General features: G+C 35.3%; 2 protein-coding genes across 4 annotated transcripts in view; one reads left to right on the plus strand and one right to left on the minus strand.

The window, feature by feature from the left end:
* Positions 1-10,474, minus strand: part of LOC110441801 — a 20,584-nt gene extending 10,110 nt beyond the window's left edge. Inside the window, exons 1-2 of the mRNA XM_021485055.1 lie at positions 10,371-10,474; positions 7,967-8,088 (exon numbers count right to left, since the gene is read on the minus strand). The gene's annotated coding sequence lies outside the window, so the exon portion shown is untranslated. The remainder of the gene's footprint in view (positions 1-7,966; positions 8,089-10,370) is intronic.
* The window catches only part of LOC110441805 (influenza virus NS1A-binding protein homolog B-like), a 28,120-nt gene extending 6,989 nt beyond the window's left edge, over positions 1-21,131 (plus strand). For all 3 annotated transcript variants that reach the window (XM_021485060.1, XM_021485062.1, XM_021485061.1), the window contains exons 2-8: positions 1,146-1,918; positions 2,751-2,851; positions 6,385-6,565; positions 16,918-17,033; positions 17,283-17,483; positions 18,020-18,136; positions 18,412-21,131. In XM_021485060.1, coding sequence (XP_021340735.1) covers positions 1,656-1,918; positions 2,751-2,851; positions 6,385-6,565; positions 16,918-17,033; positions 17,283-17,483; positions 18,020-18,136; positions 18,412-18,506 — 1,074 coding nt within the window. In that variant the 5' untranslated portion in view covers positions 1,146-1,655 and the 3' untranslated portion in view covers positions 18,507-21,131. The remainder of the gene's footprint in view (positions 1-1,145; positions 1,919-2,750; positions 2,852-6,384; positions 6,566-16,917; positions 17,034-17,282; positions 17,484-18,019; positions 18,137-18,411) is intronic.
* The last annotated feature ends 2,060 nt before the right edge of the window (positions 21,132-23,191 follow it).

Here is a 23,191-nt window from a genome sequence, read left to right on the forward strand (position 1 = left end):
GCAAATGAGATAATTTCTATATAAAATATTGCAGGATAATTACATGTTTATATTAGCACACGGTGTTTTCAAGATTTGTCAAGAGAACACTTTTCTCATCGCCTGCACATGGATAAAATCGAGAGACAACCGCAGGTGCATTCAAGGTTTTATCCACGTGCTGGTGATGAAAAATTTGTTTGAACAAGAAACCCTGAAAACACTTTGAAATGAACTGTTTATCTTCTATTTACTATTACCTTATATATTTATCTATTTAAAAAGTCTTTTCTATATGCACTTTCACGCCTAGGATGATGTTGTTGTTCTCACAATATGTTTTCATAATTTTATAATGTTTTGTTTATGACGGACTATTTTCCTACCCGGGATGTCGTTGTATGGTTACTATTTCCGGTTCATGACGTTTACTAGCGCGAAAAAACATTCCATTTGAAGACAGTCCATTTCCAAATGAAATGGTTAAAGTTATTCTAAAGTCGTTTTCAACTTCCTATGAACCCAACCCTCATACTGTATCATACTGTATCATACTGTCAACACAAAAGTCGTTATTAGTTATTCATAAATAATAAATTGATCACGCTACTGGTAAAGGTATAATGCAGTATATAAATTATTAATTATACATGTACGTTCATTACGTATAAAGCAAACGCAATCATTTACAAAATATGAAGAAATTCTTTGTGTATCAGGCTACAAGGACACTTAGTTTCAATGTCGGTCAATGAACTGCATCGATCCAGATTGTGGTTTTCATTCGATTTGGACTGCTATATGTTCCTGTTATTTCTTCTGTTTGTGTAGGAATCTATATGGCAGTTGTTTACAACATTCTAGATTTAAGTAACTTTTTATCTTTTGATATGGTAGGCGTTTAAGTTAATTATATAATTAACTACCCTTTGTAACTATCAGCAATGTGTACGCATTCAGCCGAGTTAGGTCTCCTGAACAGGGATTTATGTTGGAACGTAGGGTATTATCCCATAATATATTTATTTGAATTCTGAATTCCAAGTAAGAAAGAAAATCAGAGTTTAGAATATACATGTTCCATCTTATTTTTTCAGGTTTTAATTGCTATTATGAAAATGAGGTTTATATACTAATTCGCGATATATCATTTTGTTACATTTTAGATCCGAAACATATTATGGTATGCAGCAAAATACGCATGTCAGGGTTGAACGCAGGGTAAGAACCAGTGAGGCATATTTCGATGGCACGAGGACGGTTCAAGTGAGAGAGACTGGGATATTTCCTACCAAACAGAGCTAGGCATATCATCTGATACCAGACATTCTCATCAAATTGGCTTAACGTATTGAAAACTGAGAGGGTAGCCAAGAGAACACACGTTTGAAATAGACATCGAATGGGATGTGAGTGAGGCAATCATTTTTGGTTGTCACCATAGTTGATGCAAGAGGATCCCAGTCAGATTGACCTCTTCAGTGGCAAGTGGCATGATTCAAGAAAGACTGATTCAGATATCTGACACTGGTAGGTATTGTAATAATACTGAACTAGGAAGTTGACACTAGGAGGGATCTAAGGAGACAAATATCACAGGCTGACACTACGAGGATTTCAGTGAGATGAATGACCGACTTCTGTGATGTCTAACAACAACGCCGTCACACACGATAATGACCGGTTACATCAACTCTCCGCCTAAGCCCATTACTATACAGCACCGACTGTATATTATCAACAAGGCGGGCACCGGCGAGGCCCACTATATCATCCTGACACCCGACCACTCAGATATTCTGTCCTACCAGGTCAAAACTGATCACTGGAAAGCGACCAAAGACATTTGTAACTTCGGTGCCGCCGTAGTTGATAATCTGCTGTATATATTTGGAGGATACAATAAACGATCAGCCAAACATCTGGATGCGTGCTTCAGGTAAAATCACATTCATGCTGATACATGGGAAAGTAACCTTTTTTCAGAAATAAAGTATAGATTCCGTTACAGATGTTTCAATGAACGTGGGATAAACTCACTGACCTGCTGGTTGTGGCTGAGGTAAATTTTAATATATGTCGACCATTATTTTCGGTAATCAAATATATTTGTTTGTGTTCTTTAAGTAAATTAACACAGACGTTTTTCAAGAAAATTCCTTGTAAACTTAAATATATGTTTATTAGCGTTTCAGGTCAACTAATAAACATGTTAATTGGCGTCTGAATAAAAAGACATTCATAACAGATACTTGTTAATAAGTTTGGTTAAAAAGTGAAAGCAGTTGTTATTTTCTTCTTATGAAGGTAACTCTAGTGTCAACATCAAATTTTCATAGTCAAATAGAATAATGTATCAAGCAACAGCGTAAATACTATTCCGGCGTCAAGACACAATTTTAAAATCTACCACGGCATCAAATGCACAATTGTAAAATCTACCACAGCGTTATCACATTAATATCAATTCTACCACGGCATAAACACACAATTCTAAAATCTACCACGGCATCAACACACAATTCTAAAATTGACCACGGCGTCAACACACAATCAAAAAAAATATCACGGCATCAACACATATTTATAAAATCTACCAGGCGTCACCACACAATTATTACATTTACCACGGCGTCAACAGACAATCACGAAATCTATAACAACATCAACACACAATCATGAAATATCACGCTATCATACACAATTATAAAATCAAAAGTCTACGCAAAAAAATATTGACGAGGTTAATTCTCTATTTATGTTTATCACAGATACAACCCATTTGAGGGCGTATGGTCTGCTTTACCTCCCATGCCAAGACCACGGGCCAAGTTTTCTACTGCTGTTGTTAAAGGAAAGATAATAGTTACTGGTAGGTACAGTATATACACCAACAACTACCACGTGACTAGTGTTGTTTGATGATATTGACGTTGTTGAAGTATGTTTGATTTAAATGACGGGACGTATATTGCTTGTTGTGTAGTTTACTATAATGGCGTAATGTGTATAGTTGATGTATGGTAGACGACAACGGCTTGACGTATATTATATGTTGTATAACTGACTATAATGACGTGACATGTGTTGTTGAATATGGTTGATGATAATCACATGACGTGTTGTGTTGATTTTTGGTTGACAATAACGACGTGGCATTATTAATAATTTGATGTTTAACGGACTGTAATGAGGTGACGTGTATTGTTGATGTATGGCTGATGATAATCACGTGACGTGTAATTGTTGATGTATGGCTGATGATAACCATGTGCCGTGTAATTGTTAATGAATTGTTGTCGATATTGACGTGATGTGTATTGTTGATGAATTGTTGACGATATTGACGTGATGTGTATTGTTGATGAATTGTTGACGGTATTGACGTGACGTATATTGTCGAAATTATTGTTGACGCTAATGACGGGACTTATATTGTTCTATGTATGACTGTTATGACATGACGTTATTTGCTATGTATAGCTGACAACAACGATGTTATGTGTATTGTTTGCGTATATTTGATGTGTGGTTGCCAATAAAGAGAAAAGTGTATTGCTTTATCCATAGTCTAAGTTAACGACTAACGTGTATCGGTATGGCTGTTTTTGAAATACGTTACAGATTGAGACATAATCATTTAGGTTGAAATAAACAACATTATACCATGTCACCTTAGATGGTTTGGTGTTGTGAAACATAAGCAGACATGTATAATGCAGGTCCCCGTTTCGTGTATTTCAAATAAAGAGCATGACCGAAAATCATGTAGACCTGACGAAAATCAATAATATTCAGTTATTGTTATCACATCAAGAATAACACAAGCAGGTAAATACACCATCATTCCTTGCCTCCAGCACACATACATACATACTGTAGTACACATGGAGGCACGTCCTTAAATGACCTTAGCTGTTAATAGGACGTAAACGCTTTAATACCAAACCAAAACCAAATAAAGAATAACAATTAAATTAGTTGGCTAATCTGAAATGTAATTATAAAGCATGGTAGAACACGGACAGCCTAATTAACTTTATTGCTGTTTCTGTATTGAGTACCATATTGTGATATCATTCCATACCCTGAATAAATAGAATGTTATGGTAGTACAGCTTATGCAAATACATTTATCAAATTAAATTTCTTCTACTCAGCGTGTTTTGTTTACTGTTCAGAGCACTGTTGTTATCATGGTTTCAAAACCTAACAACAACAGTTGAAATGGAGTTAAGTTTTACAGAACACAAAGTAACTGCTCGCTGATTAAATTATATCAAAGTGTTTTTTTTGTTTGCAAATAGTTTAGAGGAATAAAAATGAATATATTTGTCTTAACCTATAAATAATCAATAAAAGCTTCATCGAACATGTAACAATAACAGTCATAGACACATCCCACTAAGCGACGTCAACACATAAAGTGATTTAATGGGACAACACATCCGTATCTCGTTTCCACCAGCTTCCGTTGGCTTGATTGCAAACTCATAATATATTGATGTGTTTTAACATGTAGATTATTGTTTCCGTGTATTCTCACAGGAGTTATTAATCATGGACTGAAATATGCCCGGACATTCAACTTAAGGTGCCCATTAAAGGTTAAGCGATACCAAAAAATGCCCTACAGCAAACTACATTATCAAAATATAATATCAAAGCCATCTCATTCTGTGTTACATCTTGTTCAAGTATACGTGTGTTGCTCTCTTTATGTCTACACGTTACTTCAGAAGACTCCCCCGGATCTCCTTTTGCTTCCTTGTGAGTTATCGTGTCTTATTGTAAAGGGATGTCAATGCACTGATACATACAGGATGACCTGACCTTATTGTCTGAGATTACGGTCAATTAAAATAAAGGAGTTGTTTATATGGAACGTTTATAGTACACTTAGGTGAGTTTGTAAAATATCTATAAAACAAATCCCAGATGTGTTGCCAATGGGACTGGTTTAGATCAGCGCTGGTATTCAGGTCAGAATGTTTTGTTTTCGTTATCTTTCTGTAGACTAAGTGATTATGCTTTAAAACAATTAAGCTCTTTTTATAAATAATTAATCCTGCACGGTCACACTAATCAGTCAAAATGAAGTGTATCTGTTAATGGTGTTATTTATAATACAGGAGTATGTAAATAGTCAACGTTCACTTGGGTCACAATGACTAACCGTAAACCAATGTACCCGTACAATCAGACTATCCGTCTCTGCCGTGATGCAACGTTAGTTTATTTGAATACAAGTTAGACTGTGCAGCATTTCTAAAGAAAAGGTTACCGTTGGCCTTCTACAACACCGAAGGACAATTGTCCTGACTGTTTCTATAAATAGCCTTGCAATTCATATTTAATAACCAAAGTAACAATGATTAACGCTTTAGATAATCGTATCAAACAAATCAGCGGCCAAAACTTGTTCACTGTTTGCTTTGGCCGAGGGAAACCGGTATCTTCTTAAACTCAAAGATCAAACTGTTGTCCAAGTCCGTTGGCTGAATATAGCAGTTCGAATAAGTCCTCGGATAACATCGAGAGATCATTCAAACATAAAAATACATACATTGTACCATAGAAATGTCCTAAGTTCAGTAAATAGGTTCTTCTACAATTTCGAGAAAACAAAAAGCATTATGACAATGCTGTAATTGTTGAAATATGTGTAACCGAACTTAAAAAAGACTAATGCGATAGTCATAATACCAGCAAAAAGGTCCACTTAAACAGCATCAGTTTAAATGGTCGGGCCACCAGTTGTAAAGTGCCATCGAGATTCTTTCTCTAAACCGGCCATAGAAACAGTACATTGTTTCTGTTTTACATAGTTTGTATACGAGTAACTTGATATGGTGTTGACGTACGAGAAAGTCAAAACTAGCTAAAATTTATTTATTTAAATTTGTATAGAGGACTGTGTTATACTTCAAAAAAATGTAACGATACATTATTTTAATCAAAGTATGAATGTGAAGTAAAACAAAGCATTACAACGACCAGTAAACTATGACGACACTTGTCAATATATGTTATTGGTTGAACGCGTGTTGTAGGTTAATACATGTACACTCCAACGAGTGCCACAATGATGTGTTTTATGTCAAATATATTCCAAATATATAAATAAATAAATAAAACTTAATTGAAAAGTTCTAAAATGAAAGGGATTAAACCTTACAGTTGTTCATATAATAAACATTTGAATCAACATTGAGTTAAATTTGTATCTATCCATGTCGTCGACAGATGCGTAATTCCAAATCAGTGTGAAAACGAATGCATCAAAACATTATCTTGGCGTTATATAAGTCACAGTTCGTTCTCTCTGCAACGATGTCCTATGATGAACTAAAGGTAAAATATTTCGAAATTCAGAAACAAATATTTTCTTTTTCTTTTTTAAAGGTGGTGAGCTACCAGATGGGCGACAATCGGTTATGTGTGATATGTTTGATCCAGTCAAAGATACATGGACAGAATTACGCCCCTTGATATCCCCACGTTCAAACCACGCATGCGCTGTATTCAATGATGATATTTACTGTGCTGGAGGATGTAACGGGAATAAGTTTCACAACAACCTATGGTGGGTAAATTTTCTGTTAATTTCATATTGTTGTTTTACTAACCGAAATAAAAGTTAAACTCACAATTCTAAACAACACTGGAATATGAAAAATGGTAGGAAATTTAACACAAGGACACTAATTTCAACAGCTGAAGGTCGATCCATAGGTCTTTCTAATGGTGACATAGGCCCACCCACAAACATATTTCGTGTGTCTATGAGATCAAAAGCTTGATTTAATGTTGTCCGCTTATTTTTAATTGTTTGTTGTGAATTCCTATACGAAGGTCTACATGTTTTTATTAATGTTTATTCCTAATCTTTAGGTACTTTGGACCTTCACATTGTCTCCCTAATATACTTCTATAATCTTCTACCTTCCCATTATTTCATACTTCATATGCTTCAGTTTTGCGCCGCATGTCTGCAATTATCAATACATGTCATATCAAAAACATAATCACAAAATGAATAATAGATATCGACAAATGAAAACATCCAAGTCATAAATTAACTCATCGTTGAGTCATTGTATTTATCATGAATTCATACATTTCAATACGGACGTATGACTTTCATTGTAAAGTAAGGTTGGTTTTCCCGTAGGATACAGACGTGAGGTCGTTACAGATATGAAACTCATTAAAATTGGCGTCTTCTTTCTAATGGTGATATTTGCCCACCAACTACTATAGCATGTGAGTCTATTACAGTCAATTATCTCATCTTTGTCGTCAGCTTGCTCTATTTTACGCTTACCATATCATGTTATTGGACAGTTTTGATTAAGGTCTTTGGCTGAATATTGAAAATCCAAATGATTTATTTGTTTAATTTCTGGTACAAATTTGTCACGATAAAGAACTTAAACGGTCAGATATTTTTCTCTGCTCATGTGTTGTTCAGGAAATACAACACTATAATGTCAATAAGTTCCACACGTGTTACAGTAAATGTCCCACCCATCTGGATACCTAAGTGTCGTCTGCGGATTTTTTGCTTTTGCTTTTGTTTAATTTTGAGTCTCTCCGATTACAGTTGTTGTATTTTCGTGTCGAATTCTGATTGTCATTTTGTGCCTGCTGCATTATCACTCACTATGCGAGATCTATGTCTAATCTTTTATGACCTTTGAAACACACGAAACGATTCAGAATTCAGGTAATCAATCTGACTGTTTACAAATTGTGAAATACATATAGTTACCGAAACGTAAGGAATAAAACAATTCTAGGTATCATGAAACATCTATAGCAACACAAAGACGTAGACATAGAAATGATGTGAACAGATATTTTTGAAAATAATCACATCTCCCTATTTAACCTATGCTATTGCTCAGAAGCTTATAGTATGTACCCTTATATATAAACAGGTATTTAGATAAGGCATATTATAGCGATAAAAAGCATGACTTACCTGTCGGAGGTGTCAGTTTCCATGAGTTTGATTTGTTGTTGGTACAGTGAATCCCACGCCTGTCCAATTAGTACTAATCCAACCTTCCATCAAACGTCGTCATGGTATACAGGCTCTATTCCCTGAACAAATAAAACCAAGCGGCAAGACATGCAACGGAACAAATCAATACATTTCTAGAAATGTATATTTTCCGAATACATGATTAGTTATGCTTTTCAAATAAAATTAAGTTGAAAGGAGATTTCTTTAAATGCTCACATTGACTTAACACAACACTTTTCACACCGTTAAGTTGGCGTATATGACCAGTATGTTACGTCCTATCACGTTAGATCACGTAAACTTAATAACATGATAGCCATGAGACCAAACATTGATAACCCAGCAGGTGGAGCCACTATCGACGGCTCGTCGGCGTATCAGGATGGGTTTACGACTCAGTGACAGGGCCGTTTTTTATTGTTTTATATGATTTCATAGTCGCAGGCAACAGTTGCTTGGTTGGCTGTACCCAGTGTATTGACAGGAAAATCATTACGATTGTATATATCATTAATTGTAGAATAGCATGTCCGTATATATTATGCATTACTTAATGATGTTTTCAACATGCATAATTCAGTTCACAAGTGGGAATTGTCAATATCATGTCAGGAACTGGATATTGAATCTATCAAATGGGCCAATCATAGTATTGATATTAATTAACTATTGTTTGGTACTTTTTATATCAAAACAATATAATGCCACTTATTTATGTGCAATACTTAGGTACATGCAGCAATAGAGATAACTATATCAGCGGAGTGTAATTCCGTAACAGAAACTGTGGTTTTCTCGGAAAGGTTCACACATCCTGGTGTATAGCATGTGAAGTTTACTTATAAAATAATAACCCAGGCTTTAAACCTCTTTACAGCAGATGAGCTTTTTGAAGATATCTTTTGATCATTTTTAAAATTATTAATAAATGTAGAATTATATCTTTCAACATATACAAATGGAAAGCTGTCAAATAATTATCAAATCACATGTTTATGTCTTTTAATATAGATTTTAGACACGGTTAATACATTTACAACAGGTTTTAATAGTTCCTAAAACTGTCACTTGTTGATGAAAGTGATGCCTGCTGTTCATGTTACGTTTAATATACACAAACACACTATAATCTTTGTCGTCAGCTTTTGCATGTGCTTGCTACAATCATACCATACCTACAATACAAAACTTTAAAGCAATAGAACAGGCTGATTTCATGTTTTAAAGCATGTGATACTGACTCTGGTTCCTGAGCTATACCGAGTTGCTAGAAAGACAGATTAACGCATTATTAAAACAGGTGAAGGATATTGAAGAGTCTCTGTTTGTCCCAAGATATTACTTATTTGTTCCAGTCCTTCATTTGCGCAATATTCAGAAATAGCTAGGTAGTTACTAAACGTAGCCATTCTTGTTTTTTTGAAAAACTCTGTCTGAAACATCAATTAATTTGATCGTTCATTATCACAAGACGTACATGTACATACAAATAACTACTTTAAAAAATAATTTTGGCACTGTAAAATTCCGCACCTATCTAGGATTCATGTTATCAAATTTGTAAAGCTGGAGTTTGCGACCTGACATTATATATTTACATTAGCTACTACATATGTGTTATTGTAAATGGGAATATATACCCACTATCAATGCTTATCACTATAATTTACGCGCTGTAAATGCTAAATGCTAGTATATATTCACAATTAATTGGAAATAATGCTATGTTTGGAAAATGGTGATGATTATGTACCGCCATCACTGACCTACATACCACTATAACTATCTTTTCATTTCTATTGTCTAAACTACCGCCATCAATGTCCTACATACCATTATCACTGTCTTATCATTTCCATTGTCTTACCTATCACGATCGCTATCTGACTAACCACATCATTTTGGTTAGAAAAACCTCGGTACAGCCTCGGGTTTGACCAAAATTCTGTACATGTGGATCAGACGTTTCTATCCTACATCACTTACATATGATAAAGTCATATATTCTGATTGATGATTCAAATAATTCTTTACTCATTTTTCAGATTTTACAACCAATACATCCACAATACTGTGTTATTCCTTTGCTTTTGTTGTACTGTTTATGTGCAATACTTTTGATGTCTCTTTAGAAATGGACTATTTGGGGACCGGTAAAAGCCTGATGTCCATGTTCGTGTCACCAGAATGTTATATAAACACCAGAAATGTCTTACACATTATGAGGCTAGGTTAGGAACGAGATTCCCCACCATAGTATTTAACTCTCTTCTCTTGTAAATACGACTACAATTAATATATCGAATAACCTAACAAACGATAATGATATTCACACAGTTTTATAATTGCATTGTCTCACCTGTAAATTTGCTCGTTGTCTGTGTCCCAACGATACTACATCACAGTCTCGTATGGCCCGTACACCTGTAATTCCAGGCTGCCCACAGCTGTCACATGCCCTCTATCTCGTGTCATTCATGTTGCTATTGTATTAACTTCTAACCAATTTTCTCTGTTATACACTTGTTTTCCAATAATAGCCGATGATTGTTCGATTAGTGCTTGAAATTAGCACGGAATTATTAGACTCGTGCAGCTGTTGTTTTTATATTGATCAACTTAATATTTTATTTTTGAAATGATAACTGATGTAAAGAAAATCACCAATAAGGTATAATCTACATCAAACTAGCACGAAGCAATATTAACCAGCTACGACTTTATCTGTACTAGGATTCTTCCAAACATATCGTGATTAACCAGAATCGCTCCATGCTACAAGATAACGTACCTGACTAGGGCCCGGATGGCATGAAGACTCGGTGGAGTTGTAAATCTAGCTCAGGCACAGCAATATCCGGTTATGCTGCTGTGACTGGCGTCACATTTAGCCAACGCAGATTCCATCAGTATAAGTGGACAACCACCGAACGGAATAACACACACAGTGACTTCAACGACCCCATCACTTCAATGAAATTTCGAATTATATATAAAATAGCTTTCCTGTACTGTTAGCTACGGTAGTCAACGAAGGTTAAAAACCTGCAGGCTTGGGGCGCACTAATTGGCCTGCTGGTTCCTACTTAATGATAATAGAATACCACTTAAAAATGTCCCTTCACAATCATGGGATTTCCTATATGTGGTCTGTGTCAGGGGATAATAACACACCAATATTAATGTGTTTTAGTCATTGCAACACTTTTGCTTTTATTTTATTCTTCCGTGTCTCTATTGCTGCTCTCTGTTTCCTTTGACAAACATCACAATATGGTCCAAAGGCAATGCCAATAATAACTCTAAACAAACATACTTTAAACCTTCAGTGCAAAATTTCTATTAAGAGATCAGGCTTTTGAACTTACCTGTTTGCCTGCAGCTTTGAACTGTCGTGTCGAAACGTAAACTAACGTAGAAAATTATAATACCACAGCATTCACACACAATAAACTTTTAACAAAGTGTCAACAAACACAAACAACATTAACAACAGCGTCAACACTCAAACACACAATTTACCCCAGCGTCAACACTCACACATACCATTTACGCAAGCGTCAGCACTCACACACACCATTTACCCGAGCGTCAAGACTCATACACACAATTTACCCGAGCGTCAACACACACAGACACAATTAACCCCAGCGTCAACACTCACACACACAATTTACCCCAGCGTCAACACTCACACACACAATTTACCCGAGCGTCAACACTCACACACACCATTTACTCCAGCGTCAGCACACACACACACCATTTACTCAAGCGTCAGCACACACACACACACCATTTATCCGAGCGTCAACAAACACAGACAACATTTACCCCAGCGTCAACATGCACAGACACCATTTACACCAGCGTCAACATACACAGATAACATTTACCAAAGCATCAACACACACAGACAAGATTATCACAGTGACATCAAATACAGACATTTACCACTAGGTAAACACACAAGGACAACACTCACCGAAACCTCAACACACAAGGACAACAATCACCGAAACCTCAATACACAAGGACAACAATAATCGAAACCTCAACACATAAGGACAACAATCACCTCAACCTCAACACACAAGGACAACAATCACCGAAACATTAATACACAAGGACAACAATCACCGAAACCTCAATACACAAGGTCAACAATCACCGAAACCTCAATACACAAGGACAACAATAACCGAAACCTCAACACATAAGGACAACAATCACCGCAACCTCAACACACAAGGACAACAATCACCGAACCCTCAACACACAAGGACAACAATCACCGAAACCTCAACACACAAGGACAACAATCACCGAAACCTTAATACACAAGGACAACAATCACCGAAACCTCAACACATACGGACAACAATCACCGAAACCTCAATACACAAGGACAACAATCACCGAAACCTCAATACACAAGGAAAAAAATCACCGAAACCTCAACACACAAGACAACAATCACCAAAACCTCAACACACAAGGACAACAATCACCGAAACCCCAACACACAAGGATAACAATCACCCAAAACCGCAACACACAAGGACATCAATCACCAAAACCTCAACACACAAGACAACAATCACCGAAACATCAACACACAAGGACAACAATCACCGAAACCTAATTACACAAGGAGAACAATCACCGAAACCTCAACACACAAGGATAACAATCACCGAAAACCGCAACACACAAGGACAACAATCACCGAAACCTCAACACACAAGGACAACACTCACCGAAACCTCAATACACAAGGACAAAATGTTCCAACGCGTCAATACATCCGGACGAAAGTTTTACTAAATCGTGATATAAAAAGACAAAAGGAACAGATAAGACATGGATGAATTCAGTAGGAATGTACCTGTATATACATTGGTGTGTAGTTGTCAAATGATACCGCAATACTTTATTCGTAACTACATAAATATAGCGGAGAAGATGAAAGTGAAGGTGCTACTCCTCGTTATGTAAGTCGGACGCGACGTCTACCCGCTGTGAACGGTTGTGTTTTGATTTATTATTGTATAACAACCTTTGTTATATCGATCTAAAAATTGACGTGCATATCAGTTACAATCATATTGTTAACCAGTAATAGGCGTCAAAACAAACGACGGGTGTTGGGTCGAGTGATGCCGGGGGTTGCAGAGAGAAGTTCATACTAGTAACGTTAGACATACAGCCACATGCATCAATTTTTATCATTATCGCCGTAGAAAACGTGTATATTTTCTGATTTTCTATCTTTTTGAAATATATAGAACGAGTAAACATTATAACAAGAATAAAGAGGCAATTATGTATTGCTTTTCAACTCATTTAATTAAATGTTGGGACAATTGTCGAGATAGCCATGCGTTGTGGTATATAGATACCCATGCTGTAGAAATAAAAAGCACCCTGATCGAATGACTATCCTTTTCAATCTTTATCAATTTGAGAGGTGCGCATTGCATATTGAATGAATAACCTAAATTGTATATTTGTCAGATAGATCGATGCATATATAAAACGCCCTTAAATGTGTTTTGATTGTACACAAAGACATTGCGGGGGTGGGTGGCTGTAGCTGTCAACCAATTAAGCCATGTAAACTATCTAAATATTTATTAACAATACAAAAATAGGTAAAAAGACGCATTGTTCATTGTTTTGTCCTATATTATATACCACAACTGTTGTAAAATAATCTATATAAGGGAATTTTATTACTTCTCAACCTGTCTTCCAAAATAGTAATGTTATCAATATTTTTGCTTTGCCTGTAGCAAAGTTTGAACAACAAAGACTACTATGAGATAATTGTCCAGTCCGGTTGATTATACCTGACTGTTATGTCTTTTATTTCCGTTCATTACACTATGACGGCCATGTCCATAGAGGATACATACTACTTTTGTAACTTCTCAGAACCAAATCGTTTTCGTTTGGACAGAAGGTGTTTATCGAAAAAATAAAACAGAATAAATATTATTAGAAATAACGATAATAGTAATAGTTGGCTGAGTCGGATACGCCAGTAGGTTTACCGGTCATACAATGTTAACATAAGTTTAAATGTATTAATATCACTTTTTTAAAGTATTTTTGTAAAGCGGTATTGCAAGTCATCACATCTTGCTATACATTTTACAGAATTGTAGTTGTTAGAAATTTAAGGAATAAAACAAAACCTACATTGGCCGATCTGGGGACATATATACTGACAAAACTATAGTTAACCTATGCTACTATGCAGGAAATGGCAACGAAAGAGAGATGTACAATTCTCCAAAAGCTATAAAAAGATCATTTTTGTTTGTCATGGAAGAAAAACACTCCAAAGTTTAAACATATTTAAATGAAAAGTGGAGTAGAGTTGTAATTTTTACTCTCAGAGAACTTTATGGACAGGCCTTTCTGTTTAAGAGGATCTTTTACTTTCAGTGATCTTTATGGACAGGCCTGTCTGTTTTAAGTACCTTTTACTTTCAGAGATCTTTATGGACAGGCCTGTCTGTTTAAAGAGTAAAGTTTACTTTCAGTGATCTTTATGGACAGGCCTGTCTGTTTTAAGTACCTTTTCCTTTCAGAGATCTTTATGGACAGGCCTGTCTGTTAAAAGAGTAAAGTTTACTTTCAGTGATCTTTATGGACAGGCCTGTCTGTTTTAAGAGTACCTTTTACTTTCAGAGGTCTTTATGGTCAGGCCTGTTTGTTTTGAGTACCTTTTACTTTCAGTGATCTTTATGGACAGGCCTGTCTGTTTTGAGTACCTTTTACTTTCAGAGATCTTTATGGACAGGCCTGTCTGTTTTGCGAGTACAAAGAACTATCTTCCTTTTTATTTGTATTAACTTGTGAATATCAAACTAGCTATATAACATTTCTGTTTTTGACCATTTAAAATTCAGCACTCTTTCTTTCCCTTTTGTTTTTTACAGAGTTACAAGCCTGTTTTTTTCTAAATAAAAGAGCATGTAAATGACAAAAATATCAAACACGCGTTTTGCAAATTATATTCGTAGCAAGGATCTTGATGGACATATATGTATTTAAAATTGATAATATGCCATGTTTAAGGATAAATTTGTACTCTATTATATAAAGTCTGCTATACTTAAGGGAAGCATCTTGTCTATAACCGCTTTTTATAAAGACTTAAGTGTCGATATTTCATCAGCAAATTATTATTTTTTCTGTGAAATTAAAGTCCAAACGTAATACAAGCACAAATAAACATGCATGCAATATTAATTTTACACCGTAACAAGATTTAAGTGAGGTGAGCGATATAGCTACTGGTGATGAGGACAAGCTGACTGTATACGATGTTTGTTAGATGAATAGTGAAGTATTACACTTTAGCAAACAATAGCATTTTTATATATAATTATGTAACTTCGGAGAATAAACACCTTGAAGTTATAATTTTGAACTGTATAAACATGTTGTTTGCTATAGATATTTTGATATATGTCTATTGATTGCCGCCTAATACCTCAATAGCGTGAGCAAATAAGACAACCACCAATCAATAGCAATGACAAGTTACTTTGGAGATTAAGCGAGAAAACCTATGCTCAATCAGTTGACGAATGTGTCATTTATGTACGGCAATGTATGGATCGATGTTCGTAATAAGCCTAATCAAACAAGTTAGGTACCAGTAATTCATCGAAACTATGAAATGTAGATGCAACTTGCTTTACAAAGGACAGCACTGAATTTAAAACGATCGTTTCCTTTGAAAATGGAATCTCGCGTCCTACCAATTTACATGTTCAATTTTGATGTTGCATGCTCTCAGTGTTATTGACGTTTCTGTTTCGTTCCACTCTATAATGCTTGCTTATGTCATCTTCATCAAACAGCATGGCATTGTATATATTAGTAAAGAATATACCTATACAGTTTTGGGTCATTTTGTAACAGTTAAAAGTCATTCGTTGTAAGTCCCCGAATTTAATATTTCTTGACATTGCTCATTATTTCTAACGATTACTTAAAACATTATAATCACCATTTCGTGGCGTGTCTGTAAATGACCAGGTACCATCTAAAGATATAGATTATAATACGAAATTCACTGTCATTTGTGACTTATTCGCTCTATAGTGGTTTGCGCTACATACTCGAGCATTTTCCCGCTCGCTCTGGTCATTCTTCTTTTGGAATTCTAAATGTCACCTTTACTAACCGTCATGACATTGTAATACGTAGCAACAGACAGACAGATTATGCACCTTAGGTTCATTCAAGAAAAGATCAATAAAAACAAGATAAAATTCCACAAATCAGATTGATTAATGAGTTGTATTCATTAATGTATTATTTCTTACCTCATCGTCTACAAATTCATGAATTTCCAATATTTCATATAGTGAAGGTATTAAACCCTCCTTCTCGGGTCATTTCGTTAGAGGTCGTTTCCTGCATATAGTAATAATTATTCGTTTATATTAAGTATAGTCACACTCTATTACACTAAGTAGAGCACTGAAACTACTTAAAACAAATTTATTATAAGGTGGGCGACATCCGGTATTTTTCAATGATGTCTCCGATGATGTTGTCTTCGTTATCTATAAACTAACATTGGTTCTAATAAAATATAATACAATTAAGCATGTTCCATGCTATGAAACGATACTTAAACATTGTGCAACTTTAAAACAGCCAAAGAGAGAATATTCGTTATCAAACCATCCATTGAAATGTTTGCGTAAGGTGGGATATACTAATAAGGAATCACTAACCGATTACGAAAAGAACAGAAATTTGACATAATCAAATTACTGCCTATTCCCTAACGCTGCATCATCACCTTGTCCTGAACAGTATGTATTATATGTAATTTGATAGCGTAGTTTGTGATTAGTACTATGCGTTCATTGCAGGGTGTACGAAGGCCAGAAGTGGGAAGAGCTAGACAGGGAGTATCCTCAGAAACTGCCAGTCAATTTAGACAGATTTGCCATGGTCAAACAAGGACGGTCGTTTTACTTTATCGGAGGTAAGATCATAAGTACAGAAATACTGACTCTGTCTGATTTAATCGTCTATCTTTGTCGTGATATAAAATCACACTTGACGTTAACATCGAGCTTCACATGCATCTCAAGTGGTTCTAAATTATACTTGAATTAGGCGCACAGCATGCCAGCTCATCATTTCATCTTACATTGGCTTGATATTGTCAGAAACTATTTTCGAACTGGATGACTAATTCGTTCTAAATCATGAAAACTATTTATCATTGAAGGTGTTTCATGTCGGAAGGATAAGGATTTTTCTGGGCGGTTCAAGTTTGTAACGGAGAGACGTATATTTTCCTACGCCACTAGTGTTTCTGCCCTAGAGGAGACTCAAGGCGATGCCTTGTCCTCACGTCTCGTGTCCCCATGGTGTAACAATTTGCCAACAATGACCTTCGCCCGCCACAGTGCTGGTGTAGCCGCTATCGGTACGTGGGCATTACATGTGATATTTTTTCGTTATGTTTGGTATTTAATGATTGTCTGCTTATTCTGTAATGGGACCCTCGCGTTAGTAGTATTTAACGATAAAGTGCCTTTGGATGCAGTAGGGCATGTGTTGCATATTAACACACAGTTTTTGATTCAACAGATTATGATATTTTATACAGTTGTTTAATACCTTCCATTGTTATAGAAAAAAAAAATTGACACGATTATCTGGTTATTGGCCATGTAACATTCAACGTGAAGGCAATGCATAAACGTTATTTACATAATTCTCAATATGGTTTGACGGTAAGTTCTTCAAGTTAGAAAACTTCTCCGACATGTACGATTCAAAATTCCTCAACGAATATTGGACACATTTTGTGGGTTTTTAATGTTTTACCTCTAAAAGATACTGCAAATCGCCATTTGTTCTAAGATGGTCATGTGATTAACTAGAGTGATATACATTTCTAGTTTTGAGAAGCTCGCCTTTTACTTTTTATTTATTTGATGTGTTGTATTGTGGTGACAGGACACAAATTGTACGTTTTTGGTGGGTCAGTATTGGAAACAGGACAGCAAGTACGATTAGTAGAGTACTTTGACACCGCCACTGGAGAATGGGAAGAGGACTTCCGGTTTAGAAAGGGTATTCACTCTTATATTATTAAAACTATTAGTTTGAAACTGATCGACATGTCGTGTCGATATGGCATATTACTTATTTATAATGTTTAACATGAAATGTGTTAATGTTTGGTATATTGAGCATTTTTTAAATTTTGTTGACGTGATTGATGTGTGTGTGCTACAACTAATTATACTATTTAAAAAGAATAAATTAATGACTGTTTTTTTATTATTCTCATTGTATCGATTGTGTTGAATTAAACATATTTAATTGTACTGTACTTTCGTTGATAGGTGATGTTTCCAATGTCACCTGCGCAGTTCTGGAGGTTCCGAACAAACAGGACGACGACCAGGTCCATTTCAAATTGAAGTGGGTGCTGTGGTGACCTCATCGAATTCACAAGCGTCTGCTTAACTATTGTGTTCTGAAAAGCGTATGGGGAGTCCTTTACATCACATCGATTATGTTATAATTACCGTCATTGTATTTGTACATTGCAATGAAGCCTTTATGGCCTCAACAGTATGGGCTACGTCACACGATGGTATAGGGAAAACGGAACGTTTTTGGTTATACACATTGGTTACTATAAATACCCATGCATGTTTTGATAACCGAAACGACAACCCCTTTAAAAATATAACATGTTGAACATAGAATGAAGCATTCGACAAGTTTTTTAGTCCCTCAGTCGATAATAGTTATTTTTCTGGTTAATATGTAATGTATATCTATCATTTTTTTTACGTGAGATTCATTAAATGAGTCAAGATTTTTTTTTATTGAATACCTCCCGAGGCAATAAATTATTTAGGTCATGATTTATAAAATAAGTATCAAATAACACTAATTCAAGGCCTTTTTTATGACGTCATTTATTCAACATCGCCAGAGAGACACATAATAATCTTCATAAATACTTTTTTTTTTAAATAAAAAAAATAGTTTAATAATTACCAATCCAGAGGTCTTCTGTGTAATGAATGTTATAACCGCATGCGCATGCGTTCCCGTGCCCGTTCGATATAATATGACGATATCTCTCAAACAAGGCAGCTGTGTAGTTACAGTGGTATCTCGTAATAATGGCATTGTTCCTACATGTATCTCTTAGGTATTTTTATTTTCAAGCTCAATTATCTAGTTCCGGACCCTGGTTTTGTGAGTTGTTTCGGTGTATCCTTCGTTCATGTGATTATATTTTTGTAATTGATGGTGCACTCACTACCAATTTCTAAGAAACTTACTGTGCGACGATAATGGCCACCTCACTGCCAAATTATTTGATATTTCATGTGTACCAACGGTATTACAAAATGAGTCACCTCACTGCCCAACTCTACGACCGACGTGGCGACTTTAGCCTCCCGATGGTTTACATTCCTCAGCAGTAACATTTTAGTTTTAATGTACATATGCGTCCTGTTGACTAATCAAATTGGAAGGGCTGTTTTTTCTACGTGTGAGAGGTTTCTATTTACATTGAAACATTTTCTAGCGTTAAGGTTTCTGTGTTTCTATCCTCCTATTGAAGAGTTTTATCTGGTCTCTGTTCGTTAGCAACCTTTAGACTTTTATGATGTGACGTAAGCCAGGTGCTGACATGAATGTTGGGCAGGAAACGAGCCTTCCAAGAGATCATGCACACGTAGTTTTGTACGATGTATTACGCCCTCCCTCCAACAGAAAAAAACTAATTTTGTTGCCTTTACAGTTATTTATAGAGAAAAGGACTTTGTGTAATTTAGTCCTAGTAATGTGTAATTTTGTAACATCTAATTATGTTACATAAGGGGTTTATAAATATAATGTCAGTATTATAATGTCGGTAAAATCAATTGACTGTCATGAAAATATAATGCCAGTGTTGATATGTATCAACCATTTGTTTACACATCTCCTTTCCGATTATTAATCAGTGTTTTCAACTAATTCTTTTACATGGTAATCATACAATCTTTAAGCGGACTTATTGAACCTTACTGTAATACGAAATGAATTTCATATGAAAAAAACCCCATGTTGATCTTATCCGATCCAGCAGCAAAACAACCTATATTTGACAAGGCAGAATTAATCTCTTGGTGATTCCACAAATCCCAGGACAATGATGAAACTATCAGTGATCAAATATTCATTCTGATGTGTCATTAAGATTATGGATCCTGTACCACTGAACCATGGCAGGCATAAATGTTCGTTTCATTACATAAAAATAGTTGCTTTTCAAAAACAACAATACCGGTATCCTCGTTATGTACTGTGTACGCTTAATGATAGGGGATGGCAGAAACAGCCTTACATGTACACAATGGAATTCTGTAATGGTATATGTATCGTACAGGTAAAACTAATTGACTGTCATGAATATTCACATTTGGTTTTTTTTTTACCTTATCAACCTACCCATGCGTCTTATATTGTATGTCATGTCGACTTTGGGATAATGGGTCACACTGCCGGTGGATTTAATTAGTACACGTATCAATATTTCAGTATCACTATCCATTTTGAATCGTACCAAGGCATGTTAGTGTTTAATGAAGCGTTAATAATGATAATGTGTTTCAATATAGCTTATCATAGTTTGTGTAGTATACTATTCATACATGATTAAGAATAGTTTATGGTACAAATAATTATGTATTATGGCAGTCCTTGTTGAAATAATAGCGTGGTCGTTCCGACTCGTATAATAGGGGAGATGTAAGTAAGTACAATGTTGTAACTAAACGTGAAGAATGGCCTTTATACACTGACTATGACCTAGTTTCGTATTCTCGGAATAATGAAGGGTTCTTGCCCGAGTTTTTCACATTTTCAGTGAATAGTTTGTATGTTTCCTTTGCGATGACTATCTAAGGAAGAAAAACAAACATATTTATTTTAGCTTTACTTATAATTCCTTGAAAAATATTAAGAAATGTTAAATATCTGAAAAGAAAAAGATGAATGCATATAGAATAATAACTTACAATTTATGTAAAATCATTTTAACGAGAAATAAAGATTGTACTTAAAAAAATGCTTTTACTTTTATGAATTATTGGGAAATAAAATCCAGACGTACATGTAGTTATGCTGCAGGTAACGTCACGCTACCACACTTGGTACAATGTTGACAGTTTCCGTGTAATATTTAACAATTCAGATATTGTATCTGCAAAGTTTCTTGATTCTCCGCATAGACTACCCATTGACATGGTGGCTCATTTTCAGTAAAAAAGTTTTGTTTCTAGGTGATTTGTTTTTTTAAAGAACTCTAGATTCGCAGTGAGGTTACTTCAGTTCTTTTGGCAATGAATAGTACCCGAATTTGTATACCATATCAAAGGCTATGCAATTATTGTTAATTTCTCCTAGTTGATGTGCCGATTGCAACAGAACATATTGTTTTCTTTTACATAATCCGGTTATAATGACTAGAAACCAAAATATAAACATGCATATAATTAACCCCTTCAAAATCCTCCAAAATTTCGTCGACGTACGTCGTTTTTACTGGTTTTCTAATATATTTACTTTGAAGTACTTTTAACATGTTCTCTAAAACAAAACTATTCGGTGGAAATGCTGAAAAATATCTCTTTAGTTATACAGTCAGTGGAAAATGCTCAAATTTGATTTTAAAGTACTATTCGAACCATTTTCTGACCGTGTACCAATGTGGTAGCATGACGTTAGAACGAGTCTGCTCTATTTTCCAATACCTTTTCTAATATTGGTCGGTGATTATTTTAATTACCATACAGGCATGACCTTCCAAAGCTTCGGTAGTGTCACCGTTTGTATCCCTATATTTACTGTCTGCAATACCAGCCATTAGTTACTGAAGTGAACACGTTTTCAAAAAACTACTCTGGTTTGTATTGTTTGGTGGATTATACTCACCACTTGGTCTCTCAGCTACACATTTTCTGATGTCTGATACTACGTTATACGGAAACTACCCACAATGTTTGTTATACCATGGGTATGATCAGCACAATGAAACACAATTCTTTGATTTACACTGCAATTTTGGTATTACATGTATGTTCCTTTTTGAGCGACGCATGGGAAACCAATTTGACAAAAAGATTGCTACATATATGCTACACTTACTGACGTAAAAAGATCGTGCAAGGGAAATGGTGAGTTGCTAGAAACATGGCGAAATCGTCGTGCAACATGTCGTTAAAGAGAACATGCCTTCTTCTCAAACCCTCAGTCTACTGAAGGTGGAGTTGTTGATGTTGTTTAATTATAATTCCCTGGTATGAAATCTCTGATTGAGAAGCAAATACCTTTTCCATTGTAAGAGAAAGAATTCTGAGTGACCAAATGCATTATTACTATGGTCACCCCCTGCCCGTCCGCCGCCTATTTTCATAATCATAGTTCAGTGTGTTTCATGACGAACATTACAAAACGTACCATTTCCTTTCCTTTGCAAGCATTAAATTCGCAAAGCCCTTTCTAAAATGTCCATCTTAGATGGTTAAAGTTCTCTTCATCTGCTACGGAAAGATTCGTGTTATGTGTTATGTGTTCTTTGATCTTTTTATCTTTTTTTCTTTAAGAGCGACTCAATATTCTATCAGAAAGCAGACTTCAAGAGAGAAACATTTGGTTATTTGAATCTGAGCGTGTAGTATGTGGTTCACGGGAGAAAATATTTTGTTTCTCGCTCACACAGACGATTTACAATTTTTAGCATTCACCATACATGTACATAATGTACGTATTGTGGAACGTTTAAGTAAAATATTCAAGATGAACTAAAATGAGGTTTATCATTATAAAAACTGTTTTAAGTAAATATGTAACACAAATTTATATATACCAAAGAGAAATGTCAACGCTTAATATCAACCACTCTATGACACTGCCACTTCCCCTACTTAGTTCGAACAGTACTGATGGGCAATATGATAGTCATCTTGAAAAAGGCTAGGGCTAGCGAGCTTCATAGAATTTACATTTGTCCAGTTGGCGTTCATATTGCCTATGAATGTCAACCGAAAGCAGATCAATGTCTAAATATATCACAAAAACTAAAAGAGAAATTGTACAACTGTGTAGGATATC

This window comes from Mizuhopecten yessoensis, unplaced genomic scaffold (assembly GCF_002113885.1).
Source record: "Mizuhopecten yessoensis strain PY_sf001 unplaced genomic scaffold, ASM211388v2 scaffold716135, whole genome shotgun sequence".
Taxonomy (NCBI): Eukaryota; Metazoa; Mollusca; class Bivalvia; order Pectinida; family Pectinidae; genus Mizuhopecten; species Mizuhopecten yessoensis.